At 37.0% G+C, this 14,725-nt stretch overlaps 1 protein-coding gene across 6 annotated transcripts in view; it reads right to left on the bottom strand.

Annotated features, from left to right (window-relative positions):
• The window catches only part of CHD2 (chromodomain helicase DNA binding protein 2), a 130,003-nt gene that overhangs the window by 64,666 nt on the left and 50,612 nt on the right, over positions 1-14,725 (bottom strand). For all 6 annotated transcript variants that reach the window (XM_028851326.2, XM_077940421.1, XM_028851327.2 and 3 more), the window contains 3 exons: positions 11,239-11,455; positions 9,315-9,404; positions 8,179-8,369 (listed from right to left, as the gene is read on the bottom strand). In XM_028851326.2, coding sequence (XP_028707159.1) covers positions 8,179-8,369; positions 9,315-9,404; positions 11,239-11,455 — 498 coding nt within the window. The remainder of the gene's footprint in view (positions 1-8,178; positions 8,370-9,314; positions 9,405-11,238; positions 11,456-14,725) is intronic.

The following is a 14,725-nucleotide window of genomic DNA, read 5'->3' as shown; positions in this document are numbered from 1 at the left end:
CAGGAACTTCTGCTAAGGATGAGGCAAAATACTTCACAAGACTATACTTACCCACACAGCAAGGTCAGGCAGAAATAAGGGCAAATCTGAACTACTTAACAGGTTTTCTTTTTATATACACACCTTTGTGAACAATTTTTAAACTTTTTTTGAAAATGACAATGCTTTAAATACAAAATTTTCAAAGAAAAGAAGACCTCTTTCACAGAAAAAAACTTGCATCTCTAACTCTAACCTATCATTCCATAATTGATTCAACTGGCCAAAGGAAAATTTTGGAAGAGACTCCCTGAATGATAAAGTAATTGAAAAGTTCCTCTCTCCAATTACGAAAGAAGGATATATAACATTTTTCCCAACATAGCACATGCTGAGTGGAATGCCACAGCTGCTTAACAGCAGGAAAAAGCTAATTATGACCACTTACGAGCCAAAATCCCTACCATCCACTTCAGCAGTTAGGTACACAAAAGCAAATCATGGCTAAGTATTCACTGGTAGAAACTACATACCACAATTCTTTTTCTATAAAAACAAACACAGATGTTCCCACTGTGTCTCATAACTCTTACTATGTAGGGTGACTTTACTTCGTCTCAATGGTTTTATGAAGGATGTATTTTTTCTCTTAGAATTTGAAGTTCAGAGGACACTTGGTCAGAGAAGACTTGATATTGATCTTGGTCTATCTACTTATTGACCATGTGATACGGGACACCTTTTAATCATCTAAGCCAGCATATTCTTATTTGCAATATGAAAATAAAGGAAGCCCTTCAGACTAAAAAAAAAAAAGCAATACCCAACAGCAACCTGAAAACACAGGAACAAATGAAGATCACTGAAAATGATCAAATATATGGGTACATGTGAAAGATAGTATACATATATTTTTCTCTTTTCTATATGTGCTTAAAAGACAAACCTGTTTAAAGCAATAATTATATGCTTGTATTCTTGGATTTATAACATAAGGAGGTGAAAATGGAACTACAGTGGGGTAAAGTTGCCCTATTTCACCAGAATTGAGTCAGTATTAACCTGAAGAAGACTGACGCATACAATAACCCCTAGAGCAACCAATTAAAATTTTTTAATAGCAAAAAATTAACAGGAGTTAAAATGACACACTGAAAAGTACTTGCTGAAACAGGAAGGCAATAAAGGAGAAAGTGGAACAAAAAAGATGTAAGACATATGGAAAACAAATAGTAAAACAGCAGAAATCCAACCATATTATTCATTCTGTTAAATGTGAATGAACTAAATATTCCAATCAAAAGGCAAGGATTATTGGTCTGGATAAAAAAGGCACATCCAAGTACCAGTTGTCTATAAGACACATTTTAGACTTACAGAAAGAAATAGGTTGAAAGTAAAATGATGGAAAACAGTATGTCATGGACACAGGAATGAGAAGAGACCTAAGGAGCTATAATAAAATCACACAAAATGGATTTACAAAACAATAAATATCATTAGAGGTCAAATGGGACATTCTGGTATTGACTAGAAAAAGGTCAATGCCTCAGGAACATACAATAGTTATGAATGGATACATACCTAACAGAACCCCAAAATATATGAAGCAAAAAATGACAACTCGAAGCCAAAAACTCAACTACAGTTAAAAATCAAAATATTTCATTCTCAATTCAAAGTACAACTAAACTGGCAGTCAGAAAAGATAACAAAAGTCTTGAACACCACCATTAACCACAATGAATGGACATTTACAAAACACTAACCAAACAAAGATAGAATACAGATTATTCTTTATAAGCATTTATGGGACAGTCTCCAGGAAAGAAAGCATACTATGACTATTTAATAAGTCATAATAAATTCATTTAAAGCATGTTCTCCAAGACAAAACTGAATTACGAGCCATTTGGAAAATCTCTAAATATATGGAAATTAAACACCATCCTTCTGAAAAACCCATGCTTCAAAGAATAAATCACAGAGAATTTAGAAAATAGATGAAATCAAATGAAAACAAAAACACACAATTATCAATATTTATGGGATGTAGCTAAAGCGGTACATAGGAGTAAACATACCTTTAAACAACTAGAAAAGAAAAAAGTTTTACATCAATAATCTAAACTGTATCTTAAGAGAAAAAGAAAAAATTAAATGAAAAGCAAACAAAGGACAGAAACCTTTGAGAGAGGAAATAAATAGAAAAACAGAGGGGCCGGGCACGGGGACTCATGCCTGTAACCCCAGCACTTTGGGAGGCCAAGGCAGGCAAATCACAAGGTCAGGAGTTCGAGACCAGCCTGGCCAACATGGTGAAACCTCGTCTCTACTAAAAATACAAAAATCAGCCGGATGTGGTGGCAGCCGCCTATAATCCCAGCTGCTCAGGAGGCTGAGGCAGGAGAATTGCTTGAAACTGGAAGGCAGAGGCTGAGTGAGCCAAGATTGTACCGTGCACTCCAGCCTGGGCAACAAGTGCAAAACTCTGTCTCAAAAGAAAAAAAAAAAAACAGAGGTAGAAACCAATGATGTCAAAAGTTGGTTCTTTGAGAACATCAAAATTGATAAGCCCTTAGCTAGAGCTGACCAAGAAAAAGAGCAAAGGATACAAATTACCATAATCAAAAAATTAACTTTAATCACTATTGATTCTTAAAAAAGAATCTACCAGGCACAGTGGTTCATGCTTATTATCTCAGCATTTTAGGAGACAGAGGCGGGAGAATCACTTGAGCCCAGAAGTTCGAGATCAGCCTGGACAACTCAGCAAGACCCCATCTCTACAAATCATAAAAAATAAATTTTAAAAATTAGCTGGGCATTGTGGTGCACACTTGTAGTCCCAGCTACTTAGGAGGCTGAAGTGGGAGGATCCCTTGAGCCCAAGAGTTCATGGTTACAGTGAACTATGATCATACCACTGCACTCAGCCTGGGTGACAGAGAAAGACCATGTCTCTTAAAAAAGAAAACTAAAATTAAAAGGCTAAGAGAATACTATATAACTTTATGCCAACATATTAGGACAAGTTAGACAAAATAGACTAACTCCTAGAAAGACACAAATTAACAAAAATAAGTCAAGAAGAAATAGAAAACTTAAGTGAACCTGTAACTGGAAACCAGGTTAGTCATTAAAAATTTTCCCACAAAGTAAAGATTGACATGGCTACACTGGTGAATTCTACTAAATATTTAAAGAAGAAGTAACACGAAACTTACACAAACTCCTTCAGAAAACAGAAAGGAAACACTCTCCAATTCATTTTATGATCCCAAAACCAAAGCAACGTAAACATCAAAACAAAACAAAAAGCTACAGACTAAAATTCTAATTAAAATCAAAAACACAGATGCGGCCAGGAACAGTGGCTCACGCCTGTAATCCTAGCACTTTAGGCAGCGGAGACAGGCAGATCACTTAAGCCCAGGAGTTGGAGACCAACCTGGCCGACATGGCAAAACTCCACCATCTCTACTAAAAGTACAAAAATTAGCCGGGCATGGTGGTGCATGCTTGTAATCCCTGCTACCTGGAAGGCTGAGGCATGAGAACTGCTTGAACCTGGGAGGTGGAGGTTGCAGTGAGCTGAGATCATGCCATTACACTCTAGCCTGGGTGACACAGGGAAACTCTGTTTCAAAAAACAAACAAAAAACACCAAACAGATGCAAAAATCTTTAACAAAATATTAACCAAGTGAATCTAGCAATGCATAAAAACTATTAAACATTGTTAACAAGTCAGATTTACGCTAGGAAAAAAAAAGTTGGCCTAATGTCTAAAAAGCAATTAAGGTAATATACTATATTGTTAAAGGACAAAACCACATGGTCATCTCAACAGACACAGAAAAAAAGCATTTAACAAAACCTAATATCCATTCTTTATTAAAACCTCACAAACTAGGAAGAGAAGAAAACCTCCTCAACCCAATAAAGGGTATCTACGAAAAAAAATCTATAGCCAACATCCTGCACCCACCAATTCTATTTAAGATGGAGGTTCCTGCCAATACAATAAGGCAAGAAGAAGAAATAAAAAGCATCCACATTAGAAAAGAAACCTTTAGGTACAGAAAACATAATCCTGTCTATAGAAAAATACTAAGAAATACAGAACAATATAAACACACAGACAGACACACACAGTAGAAACAGTAAGTTTATCAAGTTTGCAGGATGTAAGATCAATATACAAAACTCAATTATAGTTCTATAATAGGTTATTTTTTTAATTCCACTCAAAATATAGTCAGAATTAAAATAATATTTTAAATGTATAAGATTTCTAAACTGAAAACCACTGTACACTGAGAAAAATTATAGAAGATCTAAATAAATGGAGAAAACTTTCCATGATTATGGTTTAGAAGACTCAATATTAACAATTTTGCTTTAACTGATTCGACACAATTTCTATATTTTTCTTGCAGAAATTAACAACCTGATCCTAAAATGTATATGGAAGTGCCAAGAACTCTAGAGTAACCAAAACAATTCTGAAAAAGAAGAAAATGGAACTTGTACTTCTCCATTTTCAAAAAGCAGTCTAGGCCGGGTGCAGTGCCTCAAGCCTATAATCGCAGTACTTTGGGAGGCCAAAGAGGGTGGATCACTTGAAGTCAGGAGTTCAAGACCAGCCTGGCCAACACGGCAAAACCCCATTTCTACTAAAACACAAAAAATTAGTTGAGCATGGTGATGCATGCCTGTAATCCCAGCTACTTGGGAGGCTGAGGCAGGAGAATCGCTTGAGCCTGGGAGGCAGACATTGCAGTGAGCTGAGACTGCACCACTCCACTTCCAGCCTGGGTGACAGAGCAAGGCTCCGTCTCAAAAAAACTAAAAAATAAAAAAGCAGTTGAAAGTTACATTAATAAAGACAGTGTGACATTGGCAGAAGGACAGAAATATGTATTAATAAAACAGAACTGACAGTCCAGAAACAAAGCATGACATTTATGGTGTCAACTGAGTTTCAACAAAGGTGTCAAGTCAATTCAATGGAGAACAGACATTCTTTTCAACAAGTGATACTAGAACAATTTCCCAAATTCTACTGCAAAAAAAAATGAACTAAGGCACTCACAGTTCACACTATAAATAAAATGTACTCTGACCTAATATAAAAGCTAAAACTTCCAGAAGGAAATAAAGAAGCAAGTCTTTGTGTCCACAGGCTAGGCAAATCTGTCTCAGATATGATATCTAAAGCACAATCCATACAAAGAAATCCATAAATTAAACTTCATCAAAATCAGTAACTTTTTCTCTTTGAAAGACAACATTTAAAAAGTGAAAAAAAGCCACAGATCGGGATAAAATATGTTCAAATTATATACAGATGCTCCTCAACTTACAACAGGGTTATGACCTGAAAAACCCATCATAAGTTGAAAATAGTGTTAAATCAAAAATTCATTTAATACACTTAACCTACCAAACATCACAGCTTAGCCTACCCTAAATGTGTTCAGAACGCTTATCATTAGACTACTGAGCAAAATCACCTAACACAAAGCCAATTTTATAATAAAGAGTTGAATATCTCACATAATTTATTGAATATTACACTGAAAATGAAAAACAGAATGCTTGTGTTTATTCAAAGTATACTTTCTACTGAAAGTGTATTGTTTTCATATCACGGAAAAATCAAAAAATTTTACATCAAACTATAGAAAGTTGGGGACTGTACTGACAAAGCACTTGTATTTAGAGTATTTTTTTTTTAATTTTAATTTTTTTTTTTTTTGAGATGGAGTCTCGCTCCGTCGCCCAGGCTGGAGTGCAGTGGCCAGATCTCAGCTCACTGCAAGCTCCGCCTCCCGGGTTTACGCCATTCTCCTGCCTCAGCCTCCTGAGTACCTGGGACTACAGGCGCCCGCCACCTCGCCCGGCTAGTTTTTTTTTTTTTTGTATCTTTTAGTAGAGACGGGGTTTCACCATATTAGCCAGTATGGTCTCGATCTCCTGACCCCGTGATCTGCCCGTCTCGGCCTCCCAAAGTGCTGGGATTACAGGCTTGAGCCACCGTGCCCGGCCTAGAATTTTTTTTTAAAGAAATAAAAAACCTCTTCAACTCATAAGACAAACAATCCAATTTTTTTAACCCATTTATGAGAGAGGTTGCAATTTTTTGAATTTTTGCAATCAGACCTTGGCAATGACCTTGAGCAGTAGGATATAAATAATTCCCACATGCTTAGAGTTCCAATGACGGAACAGGAGGCATGAGTTAAATGCCAAAACATTTGAATAGAAATTGCACCAAAGACATACAAATGGCTAATGAACACCTGAAAAGACGTTCAACATCATTAGCCATTAGGGAAATGCAAGTCAAAACCACAATGACACACATTCGCCAGAATGGCTAGAATCAAAAAGACTGACAATGTACCAAGTCCTGGTGATGACGTAGGGAAACTAGAACCTTCAAACGTTTCTGGAAGGACTGAACAATGGTAGTCACTTTAGAAAACAGCGTGGTAGGGCCGGGCGCGGTGGCTCAAGCCTGTAATCCCAGCACTTTGGGAGGCCGAGACGGGCGGATCACGAGGTCAGGAGATCGAGACCATCCTGGTTAACACGGTGAAACCCCGTCTCTACTAAAAAATACAAAAAAAAAAAAAAGAAGAAAACAGCGTGGTAGTTTCTAAAATGTTAAATATAAACTTTCCAAATAATCCAGCAATTCTACTCCTCCGTCTCTAAGCAAGAGAAAGGAAAACATATATCCACGCAAAGATATAACAATCCCAAAACAAAGCAATCCAAATGTCCATAACTGGACATTTTAACTGGATGCAATGAAATATTATTACCCAATAAAAGAGAACTACTACTGACAGACTCTGACATGAATGAATCTCAAAAAAAATATGCTAAGTGAAGGAAGCCAGAAACAAAAGCCTACATATTAGGATTCCACTTATGTAAAACTTGTAAAAAAGGGAAATCTCTAGAGACAAAAGCTGATTATTGGTTGCCTAAGGCTATATGTGGAAGCAGAGGTTAACTGCAAACAAGCAATGGGGAACTTTTTGGGATGAGGAAAATGTTCTAAAACTGGGCGATGATGGTTGCAAACTATAAATTTATTAAACAAATTTAAATTTAAAATTTAAAAAATAAAAGTAAAAAATAAAATTTAATCCTGAATTTAAAAAATAAAACAAAAAATGATTTGTAGAGCATATACCTATCAATTGAACAACTATATTAATTGAATTGTTTACTGTACACCAGGTGCTATTCTAGGCAATGCAAACCAGCAATGAATCAAGCAAACAAAATCCCTGTGATTTTCATGCATAATTTAATGACATGAGATGAATGAGAACATAAATTTAAAAAGATATGCTATATAGAAACTAAAACAGGTTAGGGATAAGATGTCTAAAGGGCTACTTTAGGTTAGGCAGTCTGCAAAGATTTCTGAAAGGAGGTGGTCGTACAAGATGAGCTGAAGCATTAAGGTGGCTGACCACGTGAAGATAAGAAGAAACAGCATTCCAGTCAAGAAGGAATACTAATGGCTTGGCATGTTTAAGGGAGAGAAAGATGGCCAGAATGGCTGAAGCATAATGAGTGATGGAGAAAGTGGATGAGAGGAATCAGATTATTGTCAAGGGGCCAGACTGAGTGGGGTCCTCCAAATTAACGAATATAGATGTTATTCTAAGTATCACTGAATACCACTGGATAATTTTAAGTTTTATGAGATGTATACATCATCTCTCCCATAAAAATCTTTTCAATAAAGACATTCCACAGTTCTTTAATAATATGTAAATAAGATGTAAAGTTGATGTTTCGGCTATCAGACATTTGAGTGTAACCTACTTTTCAGTGCTTGTGTACCTTGTATATTTCATTTTACTTATATTGATTATCTAATACCAACAGTGAAAAGGTCTGATGTCATCTATTTAACAGTTATTTCCCAACTGCATTAACTAATTCAGTCTTTCGGCAGACAATACTGCTTTCCTCCTTAACAGGCTAATTTCTGTGCCTTCTTTCACTGATTATGAAACATTTTACTACTGCCATCCCTGCCTCCATTTGATGCTTTGCTTTCCCCAAACCATGCCATCTGTTTTCCCTAAGGTCTACTAAGAAAGTTAAAAAGCATTGGCATTTCAGACATTCTAGCATCTTTTGAAATACACAGGAAGGAGCTTACTTCTCCGGCATAATAAAGTGCAGCAAGGACCAGAGCTCTTTGAGGGAATTCTGAAGAGGGGTCCCCGTAATCAGGAGCCTATGGTTGGACTTGAAATCAATCAGAGTTTTATACAATAAAGAGTCATCATTCTTCAACCGATGGGCTTCATCCACTCCCAGAAAGGCCCAGTTAATACTGCCCAGCACAGTCTAAAGTAAAAACAAAACAGAACGAGCCACCAGGTCAGAAGGGAACCCAAAAGTGCTTTCAAGTGTTAATTATCTCTGTATAAATACCATTACAAAGGTATAAATAGACACATTTATTCTTCACTGACAATATATATTAGGACTCTTCTGTTTATTCTGTTAGTTGCCAGATTGGTAACTATTCAAACGAGAGTATCATCATCTAAAACGTATAGGTGGGCCTCTTATACCAGCTATTACTGCATGCCCCACAGCAAGAACACAAAAACTGCTATGCTGGGCAAAAATTAAACAAAAACAAAAACCACATGATTCTGTATTCTCCCCTTAATTACGGTCCTTCTCCTGCCTATTCTCCACCCCAACCCTGAAGCACACAAACACCAAGAGCCACCAAACTGAACTTGTTTGCACTTAATACCAATGGGATCTACCTACCACATATATTTCTTAGCAGAAAGGCGGTATTTAAAGAGCTTCTTATTTCTGTCCTCCTCACAAAGACCATTCACGTCATCTTTTCTGGAGAAATGCCTTAACAATGATACAATAGGAAATGCCTAAGATGACATTCAAGGCAAATACCTGAGGTGGCATCCAATGACTGACAATAATCTCAGGTAATTTATTGACCTCAATTCCCTTTCATTCTGTTTAATTCAATTGGACTTGGTGACCTAAGGTCCCCTCATTTATAGGGTTCTGTTTTCTATTTATAACCTTAATATCCTTTGAGTAATTTTTCTGGTTGTTCATTTGCTTACTTTTTGAAATAAGAGAAAAGTAACATGGCAAGTAGGAGGTACAGACCCTACCCACTGTTTTTTATTTTTAACTTTCATGTGTTTATTTATTTTTAACATGCTCCACAGAAAAGTAACAGACCCTAACATCTGGACAAGTCACAGTGGAAAAGATTTAGCCTCGTAGATATTAATTACACACCTTATCTTTTAAGAGGATCTCATATGTTGTTATAAGTGCGTTGAACTTCAATCTTTTGGTTTGGGAATGAATCCATTCATATTCCCGTATCTATAAGAAAAAAACATAATTAAGACATAATTTCTGCTTCTACCTTTCTATATCACGTAAGTGTTGTGATCGATGTAACAGAAACATGCCAAATAAAAAATAAATCGGAATAGAATTTAATGAATATCTCATACACTCTAAAATGACCTAAGCAACCAAACTATAAAGCAGAAGAGTTAGAATTCAAACACTGACCACTGAACAGCAAAAGCTTTATTGCCAGAATCAGAAGAAACTGGCCCCCAGAAACACATCTAATGAAGAAAATGCACCTCATCAGCTACTAAACCCTGGTGATTTGAACTCAACAAGGGATCTCCCATATCCTTAGAAATTTCTTTTAAAAATGCAATTTATTTACTTTTTGAATAGGAAAATACATATATTAACAAGTAAAACAAATTCCAACCTTTGGAATTTCATCAACCATAGACCAAAGAGATGTGTCCAAGAAAAAGGGAGGCTTATAAGACCAAAATATAATGCAATACGTATAATAACGTCAATGTAAAAGAACACAAAGATGAGCACATTCACGCTGAAGTATAATTGGACACTTAGCAAGCACGAAGACTCATGACAAAGCTCTTGCAGTCTGGCTGTCAAGTTAGGAACTGGAGAACAAGACAGTAAGTGCCTGCAGGTGATCACCACCGAGTGGGGTTAAAAAGAACAAAGAGAAGGAGAACTGGAGATAGCAAAAACTTCTGTGACTACAATTTTTTACAGTTCATTTCCTTTGTTTGCAATCATTTTTGGAATGTAGTGCTTTAAGCTATTTTGTAAACCTATGAATTTCTCTTTTTTCTTCTTTAATGGTTAACAAATGATTTAACAAGCTAAAACTATATTCTTAGAAACTCAAAATTAGGCCAATGAAATCAGCCAGCATTTAAGTTACACAATTTTAATGAAACTATTTACTAAAAATAAATTTGAATTTGCATGAAAATATACGATTACAACATGCAACTCAAATGTTTAAACCTTGCTGATGGCTTGTTCTTATTACAAGCAATTTTCCAGAAATAGTTTATAGACAGTGATGAAAGAGGAAAGCTCTGGACTAGATAGATACACCTGTGTCCTAATCCCAGCTCTGCCACATTCTTGCTTGCTAGGGCACGTGTTAAGATTCTCTGAGTCAATTCTTCATCAGTAGTAGGAAAGAATGCCATCAACTTTGAAGACTATCATGAAGATTACAGGTATTATACATAAGGCACCCAGCGCAACATCTAGCACACAGCAGGTGCTTTAAAAAAAAGTTACTATAAAGAAAAGATCTGCTAAACAAAGACAAACTTAAGTCGCTGTGTTCTAAATTCATGATGCCCAAATAAAGTTTGGTAACCGATTAAAATAATTTTTATTTCTAGAGCCCTAAAATAGCTTATTTTCCTTTACTTTTACTCCTTTTTTGTAAGTTATGCAACCTCACTGTTTTACGAAATTAAGAAACAAATTCGAAGAATGTTTATTTTCAGTAAATGTCTATTGAGATAGCAAAAATAATATTAATATTACACAAAGTATTAACTCCATATTATCTCATATAAAGCAAGTAAAAAGGGCAGAGAGAAGAAAAATATTGCAACCCAGCTAAAAGAGATTCCCACTCACAAACTCCTGTTGCTTTTTAAATAGTAAGCATATTTGTTAAAGAACATCTGAGTTGCACTTTTGTGATAGATACACCTCCTAATATTGAGAACATAGCACAGTATCAGAATAATAACCAAAAACTTTACTAATGATCTACTAAAGGCTTCAAGTCAATTTTCAAATTACATTTATAACACAAATTCTATCCCAGCTCTTTTTGTTTACACACCGTATTTCTGCTCATCAGGTCACCTATGTAAACCACTACGTTAATCTCTGGTGCCCAGATTTCAAACTCTCTCTGCCATGAGGTGAGGGTGGATAAAGGGACGACTATAAGAAAGGGGCCATACAGCTGGTGTTGGTGGAACAGGTAGGAGAGGAATGATATGGTCTGGATGGTCTTTCCTAGGCCCATTTCATCAGCAAGGATTACACTGTTATTTCTGCAGAAAAAAAATAAATAAATAAAAACAAAAAAATCATTAGTTCACCAAAACACAGAATGTCCATAAATAGCAATGACACCAATGCTTCACAATAACAGTTGAGCAAGGTGTCATTCATAAGCCTCAACTGTATTTCCTCTCATCTGCAATTACTTCAGCTTTCGACATAAGGAAGAAAGTAGAAACCAAAAATAGCAGAATAACAAGTGACCTATCTAGACTTGGATTACTATGAGAGCCTCGTCAGACTCTTTACCTTTAGGCTTTTCACATCACCTTCCATAGGCTATCTTTTATCACAGAGAAGACAAGCTTTGTAAAAAGTGAAGACAAGCATGTAACCTTAGACTCCATCAATAGAGAAAGCTATCAGCACTGCTCGTGAATCCTATGGCCGGCCTACCCCATTCCACTGCATACCACTGGGTTGTTTAATGCCACATACACTATTTCCTAGACCTCCATGTATAGGTGTATGGCTCTTGTTTTAAATACACTTTAGCCTAAAGCAGGGGTAGGCTACAGATCGTATTTGTGGACCCTATCCTAGATCTATTAAATAAGACTATATGGAAAAGGGCTGACAAACACCTTTGGAGATTCTGACTCAGGTATTCCTTAGACCAGGGACACCCCACTCAGGAACCTGGCTGCACAGCAGCAGGTGAGCAGCGGGTGAGCGAGAGAAGCTTCATCTGTATTTACAGCCGCTCCCCATTGCTGGCATTAGTGCCTGAGCTCCGCCTCCTGTCAGATCAGCAATGGCATTAGAAGCTCATAGAAGCATGAACCCCACTATGAACTACACATGTGAGGGATCTATGTTGCACACCCCTTATGAGAATCTAATGCCTGGTGATCTGTCACTGTCTCCCATCACCCCCAGATGGGACTGTCCAGTTGCAGGAAAACAAACTCAGGGCTCCCACTGATTCTACATTATATAGTATAATGTAATAATAATAGAAATAAAGTGCACAATAAATGTAATGTGCTTGCATCATCCCGAAACCATCCCCCTCCCTCCTCCTCAGTCTGTGGAAAAATTGTCTTCCATGAAACCGGTCCCTAGTGCCAAAAAGGTTGGGGACCATTACATTAAACCACAGTTTGAGAAACACTACTCTACAAAATGGGCTAGATTTCAACAGGGTATTAATCGAAAAAGAATATCTAAGAAAAAAATTTTAAAATTGAAGAAACAGCCAGAGTTAAGAAAATATATTTGGGAAACAGAACATAGTCATTTGGCAGGAAATTAGGATTACATGTAAGACATCAGATTGAAAACATTATTAAAAGGTTCTTGAAAATAAGAACACTGAAAGTTTGCTGTATATATAATACACGTTTAATCAGCAAATCAGAAAGAACTAAAAGTAATTTACAGGTTAAAGGCAACCTAACTGATTCAAAAAACAAGACGTTTAATTCACCAAAAAGAGGCAATTTCTAAAAATACCTTCTGTGTTCTACAAAATAGCTAAAGGGTAAAATACAGAAACAAGGAAGATCACACTTGAGTAAGGGAGAATGATGAAGCCATACCCCTATACATCTCAGGTACACCTAATTTTCTATACAGTTTAGATGTAGTATATTCCTTTGAGTAACTTCCTTCTCATTTCTTTCACCTTTTCAATATTATTGAGGAGGAAGCACAGTTAAGTTTCTCCAATATTTCCTGCCCCTAGAAAATGCCATTGTCTACACACACATACTAAAGTAGGTTTGAACTGATTCACCTGTTTTTCTGGAATCAGACCAAAATAGCACATTATGTAATGTAACATTCCTGTGACCAGGGCTTAACAGGTGCTTGGGCCCTTTTCAATTGATTTTTATTCCTTTGGTTTAAAGTAAAAAAATGCTGGCCAGGCACAGTCGCTCACAGCTGTAATCCCAGCACTTTGGGAGGCTAAGGCGGGCAGATCACATGAGATCAGGAGTTCAAGACCAGCTTGGCCAACATGGTGAAACCCCATCTCTACTAAAAATACAAAAATTAGCCAGGCATGGTGTTGCGTGCCTGTAATCCCAGCTACTCAAGAGCCTGAGGCAGGAGAATTGCTTGGACCTGCGAAGCGGAGGTTGCAGTGAGCCAAGATCATGCCACTGCGCTCCAGCCTGGGCAACAGAGCAAAACTCAGTCTCAAAAAAAATAAAAAATTAAAAATTAAAACAATGCTGGCCAAGGACTGTACACAAAACACCATGCAACTCTGGATGGGTACATGGCACCTTTGCTCCTAAGAGCCCTCAAATATAAAATGAGGATTATTTTAAGGAAAATTCCTTAAAGTTCATCTAACTTTATAACTGTCATTTAGATGAATTAGGTCCCATTATCCTCTAAAAGGAAAAACCATTTTTAAGCAATTCAGAATCATTATATCAAACCCACATTCTCAAACAATCTTCTCAAGACACCTAATTTTCATAACTGAGTATTAAATATTGTATTAGATTTTATCAGATAAAAAGTAGGAGATGGTTCACTTTGGAAAAAGTCACTGTAAATGCATCTCTATAACTAGAAACCTTCCTTTCAGCATTGAGGGGAAAAAATATTTTTTAAGCTGTCCCTTTTTTTTTTTTTCCTAAGGTAAAGTCTCACTCTGTCACCCCAGGCTGGAGTGCAATGGTGAGAAAATGGCTCACTGAGGTCGGGCGCGGTGGCTCACGCCTGTATTCCCAGCACTTTGGGAGGCTGAGGCGGGCAGATCATGAGGTCAGGAGATCAAGATCATCCTGGCTAACACGATGAAACCCCATTTCTACTAAAAATACAAAAAATTAGCCAGGTGTGGTGGTGGGCACCTATAGTCCCAGCTATTCAGGAGGCTGAGGCAGGAGAAAGGCATGAACCTGGGAGGTGGAGCTTGCAGTGAGCCAAGATCATGCCACTGCACTCCAGCCTGGGCGACAAAGTGAGACTCCGTCTCAAAAAAAAAAAAAAAGAAAGAAAATGGCTCCCTGCAACCTTGGCTTCCTGGGCTCCAGCAATCCTCCCACCTCAGCCCCCCAGTAGCTGAGACTACGTAAGTGTGCCACCATGTCCAGCTAATTTTTGTATTTTTTGGTAAAGATGGGGTTTTGCCATGTTGCCCAGGCCTGTACTTTTAATTCTAAATAAGGATTTTTTACTTTACTATAAAATACTAAAGACATTAAGAGCTTGCACTTAATTGAGCACTTCAAGAAAGAAGTGTGTGGGTAGGCATTAAAGGTACTTCTTACACTGCATGTTCTGTAAGGACAACAAAA

The sequence above is a fragment of the Macaca mulatta genome, chromosome 7 (genome assembly GCF_049350105.2).
Source record: "Macaca mulatta isolate MMU2019108-1 chromosome 7, T2T-MMU8v2.0, whole genome shotgun sequence".
Taxonomy (NCBI): Eukaryota; Metazoa; Chordata; class Mammalia; order Primates; family Cercopithecidae; genus Macaca; species Macaca mulatta.
The sequence above is the reverse complement of the archived record's forward strand: the minus strand, read 5'-3'. Positions and strand labels throughout refer to the sequence as shown.